Here is an 8,014-nt window from a genome sequence, read left to right as displayed (position 1 = left end):
CTTATCATAAACAAAAAAAAAAAAGACTTCTTGTTCTAGAAAAATGATGTCACTTATTTTACTCTTATTGTCTATTCCCGTAATCTTTATTCTCTACTTCCAAACACGAAAACCTAAAAATGGCAACAAACTCACACCACCCGGCCCACCGGGGCTGCCGATCATCGGCAATATGCTCCAAATCGACGGTCAGTTTCTGTACACTCACTTCCAGCGCCTCTCCAAGCAATATGGTCCCGTCATGTCCCTCAAGCTCGGAATCCGACGCGTCGTTGTGATTTCCTCAGTAGAAGCAGTGAAAGAGATCTCGAAATCATATGATGCCATTTTCTCAGGCCGACCTTCTCTTGTCGCCATGAATAGGCTGTCGTATAACGGCATAGATATCGGGTCTTCGGACTACAACGACACGTGGAGGGAGATGAGGAAGATCTCCACCCTCCATCTCTTCAGCCCGAAGCAAGTTCAATCATCTTACCCCATTTTCAGAGATGAAGTGAGAAAGATTATGGAGAAGATTGCTAGAGATGCCTCTTCTTCCACTGTCGTCAATTTCAGTGAGACGACGATGTCGCTTTTACGTAATATCATGGTCAGACTTGTGTTTGGGGTACATGGAGGTGATCGTTTGAACGTTCTTCTTCGCGAAGTTCTGGTCATATATGCGGCCTTTTTTGTGGAGGATTACTTGCCTTCGCTTCGATGGATTGATAGGCTCTCTGGAATGGCTGCAGCGCTTGATAAGATTTTTCACAAGTTGGATTCTTTTTGTCAAGAATTGATTGAAGAGCATATGAATCCGAATAGGCCAAAATCTATGGAAAGTGACTTCATCGGTAGTTTGTTAAGGATTAAAGAAAATGGATCCTCTTCCTTTCCTCTTACATTAAACCACATCAAAGCTGTACTAGTGGTAATGAATTTTATATTGAAATTACATCTTGATATAATAATTTGAGAAACAATTGCTTAATTACGAGTTTGCTCGTAGGATATTTTAATGGGAGGCAGCGACACGGTAGAAAATGCTATAGTGTGGACAATGACGTGGTTGATGAAAAAGCCTTTGGTGATGAAGAAGTTGCAAGAGGAGATAAGGCGGTTGGGCGGAAAGAAAGATATGATCGATAATCAAGACATAGAGAAACTTCCATATTTGAGGGCAGTTATAAAAGAGGCTTTCAGATTGTATCCACCAGCTCCACTACCAGTGCCAAGAGAGACTACTACCAAGTGTACTGTAAATGGTTATGAAATAGAAGGTGGAACTATGGTGTATATCAATGTTTGGGCTATTGGGCGAGATCCTGCCGCGTGGGAAAATGCGGATGAATTCTTGCCGGAGAGGTTCTTGGAGGGTCAGAATCCGGAGTTGGTAACGTTTGGATTCGGGCGGAGAGGGTGTCCGGGTATGGGAATGACGATGGCCGAGGTGGAACTTGTGATGGCAAATCTTGTATACAAATTTAATTGGGAATTGCCGGTTGGAATGAAGGAAGAGGATATTGATTTCGAGTGTAAGCCTGGAGCAGCACTGCATAAGAAGAATGATCTTTGTCTTGTTGCCACGGTTGTCATATAAAGTCTAGTATTTTAGACAATAATGATCTCTATGAATAAAGGATTCTAACTAAATGAATCCACCGAGACAGTATTTTTAAATATTATCATCATCTATGTAAATAAAGGATTCTAGCAAAATGAATCCATCAAGATTCAAGACAATATTTTGAATGATTATACTTACATAATCATAATAATGAGATCTATTTACCCATACTTTTTTTCTTCTTAATAGCTCTTCCTTTTAATTCAGAGTGAAAATCATACAATACTATTTTCTATTATCTAGGTTTGATGAGGAGGATAATCTATGTGTGCACAATTATATTCTCTATTGTATTAATCAAGCTTTGATTTTTATGAATTTTGGAAAACTAAAAATTTCAATAACATTTTTTAATGTATTAGAATCAAACTAAATATATAAATCGAAACGAACAACGCTAAATGTGTTTCAAACGAGAGTGATGCTCACATAAGGAGCTCACATAGGATATGTATCATATCATTTCTCTATATAAGGTATACGTATAGAGATGTAGAGGATTGCTCTGCTGAGCAACAATTTCTTTCATTGTTTTTTTTTTCATTTTCTCTTTTGATTTTTTAGTGTTAAATTATTTTAAATTCATTTTACTCTAAAATTATTTCATATTTCTTCATAGATCTGATTCTCTAGCAATATTGAGTCAAAAAACCATACGCCCAGTTTTTTAATCCCAATAAAATTTCATCTGCTCAATAAGCTCTTTCAATCAATTATTTCTCAAGATTGAGATTCCATAACATTTTTTTTCCAAAATCAAATTCCACTACACATCTAATATTGTAATTTCTCACTTCTAATATATCAATAATCTCATATTTGCAGATAAATGTAAATCACACACGGAGATTGAAATTTCCCAACGTGTTTCTCTCCAAACCCAAATCATGGTGGAATATCAATTTCAGATTTGGGGGTTTCAAAAAAGAAGATTCAAAATTTGAGAACAAATCTGACAGTCATGGGCATTCTTAGTAGTCTGTAATTGGCAATTGAAAGTAGCATAACTGAAAAAAAAAGAATTGAGTAGAAAAATTTAGACACAAATTTGGAAGAAGGAATTGCAGAAAGAGGAAAAAAAAGATAGAGAATCGATTAAATTGTAGAAGAAAAAAAACGAGGGGAGGCGTAGATAATTGAAGAGGGGAGGCATAGAGAATCGTAGAAAGAAAGAAAAAAGAAGGGTAGCGTATAGAATTGAGGAGGGAAAGCGAATTGACTAAATTATAGAATGGAAAAAACAGAAAAAAGAGAGAATTGAAGAAGGGGGGCGCTCATGCTAGTGCTCATTTTAAGCGTTCAGCAGATTATTCCTCTGGACATGTAATCAAATGTAAACTCTAAATACCCCCTAAAGCGTCATCAAAGGAACCTTTTGTTGCATTCTATATATTTTAGAAATAATTTGAGAGTTCCTCTCCATCGGTCTACATCATTCCACCACATTTGGAGTTTGAAGCTCGAATTCAAAAGGAGATTAAAGCATACAAGATTCTTCCCTTGGGTTTTGTCTTTATTTTTTTATGTTTTCTATATCTTCCCTACAAATATGAGTTTAGTTTATTTGTCTATGAGTAGTGTGTTAGTAATTACTCCCTCGTCCATAAAAAATAGTCTCATTTGTGGACGATACGAGTTTTAATGAAAAATTGGTAAAGTAAGAAAGGTGAGAAAAAGTGGATAGAGTAAGACAGATAGGAAGAAAAGTAGATAAGTATGATAGGGGGAAGAAAAAGTGGAAAAATATGAGAGAGAAGCTATCCATTTTAAGAAATTGGACTATTTTTTGTGGACATCCCAAAATGGCAAAATGAGAATATTTTTCATGGACGGAGGAAGTTATATTTTGGTTTATATAATTCCTGTTATTGGTATCCGTTTGTACATGTTTACTTTATTTTAAATTGTTCGATAATGCTTCATGTTTGAGTGACACATTCTATGATGAATTCTTGGCATGTAAAGTTATCGAGGGAGGATTTGCATCTTAGACGCATTTAGTTAACACTACAATTAATTTCCCCTAAAAAAGTACTGTTAATTGAGAGTGAGAGCTTATTGAAGGTCTAATAGTTCTGTTTGGAGTTAATAATCTAAGTCTGACAACCTTAGTGTTTAATCAACTTTGTGCCGCATGAGCAATACTTATGTGACTTGCTCTAATTAAGTATGAATTATGCTAGGATATCATAACTACATTTTGTGTAAACCATAATTGTAAAAGTGCATCCCTAGAATTCCCTTGTTTCCATCTATATTCTCAAATACATCATACTACGATTGTTTACTATTCTCTTCAATCACTCTAATTTACTATTGTTCGGATTGTTGACTGCAACAGTTGTTTGATATTGGCCGCTTCGGTAAAGCCCGCACGGATTTATTTTTGGGTCACTCCCAAAAGGTCTCAAACTGATTGAGGTTAGACAAGTATTATATACACCTTCAAACTTTACTCAGACCCGACTCCCGATGTAGGATGAGTCTGTACTCAACAACTACTTTGTTTTGTTTGGTGATCAAATCAACCAACTCTTTTGTGTTTCCAAATAGTGATAGAAGCTTACTATTTGGTAGCAAATTTATGATAGTTTTCTCTAAGTTTGATAAGAATGTGCTTCCCTTTTGACTATAATATAATTACTTGTTATATTTGCAAGTATTTGTAGTGCTGATAAAATAGTGCATCAAACGTCTATACTATTATCAATCATTATTTAAGTCCACAATTATAAATTAAATACATGAGAGGAATCATAACCTACATATATAAACCGAATTACAAATTTACATTCTTCAGTGTTATTATGGCAATTATGAGCAGGTGAAAAGTTGTAAATTCTATATAGATTCATTTAGTATAATTTCTTACCACTTTTTCTTAGCTTACCCCTATACCCCTATTATATATAGATCTTTGTACTAAAACTTGTTACGATTATATCAAAAACAAGTTCATGGCCATAGCTAAGAGAAAAAAGGAAATAGATTGCATAATTTCCATGCCTCTTTGTAATTAATGATAATGATATTTACTAGGGCTGACAATTTTTGGCACGACACGATAACACGACATAAACCTGCACGAAAATAATAAGTATGTATCTAAGCTTATTGAGTTCGTGTCCTTATCGTGTTGACACGATAACGACACGAAAATTTGGTGTCGTGTTCGTGTTACACGTTAAGAAATAATATTAATATATTATAATATTATTTTTTTTATTTTAAAATTTAAATTAGGTTTAGTCTAATGGAGCACTTAGTATTAGTGTGAAAATAGATTGTGAAAATAGATATTTCATTTTTCGTATTATTATAGTGTCGTTATTGTGTCGTGTCATATATGTGTTGTTATAGTGTCGTGTTGACCCGAAGTGGTTCGTGTCGTTAATGGATTCGTGTCGTGCTTGTGTCTAAGGGTAGCGGGTCGTGTTCGTGTTTGGAGTTTTCTTAACGGGTCGTGTTCGTGTTTGTTGTTATCGTGTCGTGTCGTGTCGTTATCATGTCGACACGATAATGACACAACACGCACGATTTGCCACGGCCCTAATATTTACTATAGAGCTATTAAATAATTACGGCTCTAAAACCACTTGTTAGGCCATTATAATTTACAAAAGAAACTTAGTCTCACAAAATTATCTAGAAAAAACCATGGTCAATTTGTTAAGAGCAAGTATCCGATCGGTGATTAATTCCTCCGTGAAGTCGCGGGATCTCTTGCCCGACGATCAAGCACGATAAGAACTAGGGTTCGTGATAATGAAGAAAGTAAATTTGCGTAAAAATATTCTATTTCATAAAGAGTGAAATAAAATACACGCCTATTTATACTAGGACCCTAGGGTTGATTCGACCTACGATCCGGGAAAGAATCAACGAAGAAAACCTGGAAAGGAGCTTATAATACGCTCGACGCAAAATAATAATTAAAATAACAAAATAAATCCTTAAGCAATAAAAATAACGAAATAAAGATAATAAATAAACTAACTAATTCTCTACTATCTCGGCTTGGTGAAGTCCGCATCAATGCTTGGCGGAGTCGGCCAAGCGGCGCGGTTGACGTTTCTGTCTCCGTGATCGGTCCCTCGCGATGCTCCGTTCTGGCTCTTCGTGATATGTCTCCCTCGTATCCACGGTCTCCTCGTCCGCCAGCCCTTCGGTAACGCTCTCCTTAGCCTGAGCTGCATGCTCCGTATCAACTCCCCCCCTTAGGAGCGAGCTTGTCCTCAAGGAGCAGGTCCGGAAATCGCCTCTGCACCATGTCTCGGGGCTCCCATGTTGGCTGATCACTCTCCTCGCCCCAATCCAACAAAACTTCTTCGACCGTAGCGCCGTCGCGCCACACCATACGGCGGTCCATCACGCGGGATGGGCGAACCACCGGCCTGCCACGCGCGAACGTTGACGGCAGGCTCACTGCCTGGATATCCCCACCGGCTACAAATGGTTTAAGCAAGCTCACATGAAACACATCGTGCACCCTGCTTCCTTCTGGGAGCTTCAGCCGGTACGCAACCTGCCCAATTCGTTCCAATACCTCGAACGGGCCAAAGAAACGTCGTCCCAACTTTGTCGACAAAGGACGCGCCACGGAGTGTTGTCTATATATCTGCAATTTTAACAAAATCATCTCCCCGACTTCAAATTCAACCTCGCGACGATGTTTATTCGCCGCTGCTCTCATCCGTTGTTGTGCGCGCTCCAAGTTCCCTTTAAGTGTAACGATCAATTCACCACGCTGCCTAATCATCAAAGCCACGTCAGGGGGTGTCATCGCCGATGGTTCCTCTGCGATTAATGCAGGAGGATCTCGGCCGTACAAGGCCATAAACGACGATGTCCCTAAGCCTTCATGATGAAAGCAATTAAGCGCCAATTCTGCCCAAGGCAGAAAGTTCACCCATTTCGACGGTCTATCCGCCACGAAAGCCCGCAGATACTGCTCCAAACCACGATTCTGCACCTCTGTTTGCCCATCTGACTGCGGGTGATAGGCTGTCGAGAAGTGGAGTTTTGTGCCACTAAGGCGTAGCATATCCTCCCAAACCGCATTCAAGAACACCGGGTCACGATCCGACACCAAAGTTTTTGGAAACCCGTGATGCTTAACCACCGTCTCGATGAACACTGCAGCCACCTTCAACGCATTATAATTACTTGGCAATGGCGCGAAGTGAGCGTACTTTGTTAAGCGATCGACCGCCACCAAGATCGTAGTAAACCCTCTCGATTGGGGAAGGCCTGTTATGAAATCCATTGAAACATCCTCCCAAACCCGTGATGGGATCGGTAAAGGTTGCAACAGCCCCGCCGGTTTCTGTGTAGAATACTTCGTCGTCTGGCACTCATAACAGGACTCCACAAACTTCTTTACCTCATTCCGCATTCCCATCCAAAAGAACACGGCGGCCAGACGCTTGAAAGTCCGATCGATCCCGGGGTGGCCCGCCGTTGGGGCAGCGTGAAACTCCTGGAGCAACATCTCATTTACCGTCGACTCCTTACTAACATACAGTCGGCGTCTTTAATACAACATGCCATCCACCAACGTCACATCTGGTTCAGCCGTCCCTGCCTCCAATGCTGATCGCAGCTCGATCAAATCTTCCGTGCTCTCGGTCTCCAAAAATGCCAAGGGGTGGCCATCCTGTAGCAACACAGCCCCGACTCCAAAATCCGACGCGTCCGTCTCTAAGTAAAAATTCCGTGTGAAATCGGGAAACCAAAGAACAAGAGCAGATGACATCGCTTCCTTCAAGGCCACAAAACTGGATTCCGCCTCTGGTGTCCATTTAAACGAGTCCTTCTTTAATAAGTCCGTGAGTGGACCCGCTATCGACGCATAGTGCTTAACGAAGCGTCTGTAGTAACCCGTGAGCCCCAGAAAACCGTGAAGCTGTCGTGTCGAGCCGGGGACAGGCCATGCTTGCATTGCCTCGATCTTAGAGGGATCCGCCTTTAGGTGCCCGTCCGTGATTAGATGACCAAGGTACTCGACCGTCGTACACGCGAAGGTGCACTTAGATAACTTAACAAAGAAGTTGTTCGTCGTCAGAATAGTCAGGACCTCATTCAAATGGCGAATGTGCGACGGGAGAGTTGGACTGTAGATGAGTATGTCGTCGAAGAAGACGATCACAAATTGCCGCAAGAACGGCCGAAACAATGTGTTCATCCCCGCCTGGAAGGTGGAGGGCGCGTTCGTTAGACCGAATGGCATGACCAGGAACTCAAAATGGCCATCATATGTGCGAAAGGCCGTCTTATATATATCATCGTCGCACATCCTGATCTGGTGATACCCCGAGCGCAAGTCAAGCTTGGAGAAGAACCTAGCGGATCCCAATTCATCGAACATCTCGTCCGTGGTTGGAATTGGGAAATGATCGGGCACCG

General features: G+C 40.4%; 1 protein-coding gene across 1 annotated transcript; it reads left to right on the top strand.

Moving 5' to 3' along the window:
• LOC121751952 (cytochrome P450 71A9-like) lies at positions 1-1,725 on the top strand. Its single transcript, XM_042146786.1, has 2 exons — positions 1-913; positions 992-1,725. Exons 1-2 carry the CDS (start codon positions 44-46, stop codon positions 1,580-1,582), a joined length of 1,461 nt encoding a protein of 486 aa, XP_042002720.1. The 5' UTR covers positions 1-43; the 3' UTR covers positions 1,583-1,725.
• The last annotated feature ends 6,289 nt before the right edge of the window (positions 1,726-8,014 follow it).

Source organism: Salvia splendens, chromosome 10 (genome assembly GCF_004379255.2).
Source record: "Salvia splendens isolate huo1 chromosome 10, SspV2, whole genome shotgun sequence".
NCBI classification, from domain to species: domain Eukaryota; kingdom Viridiplantae; phylum Streptophyta; class Magnoliopsida; order Lamiales; family Lamiaceae; genus Salvia; species Salvia splendens.
Note: the sequence above shows the minus strand (reverse complement) of the source record. Positions and strands in the feature narration are given on the sequence as shown.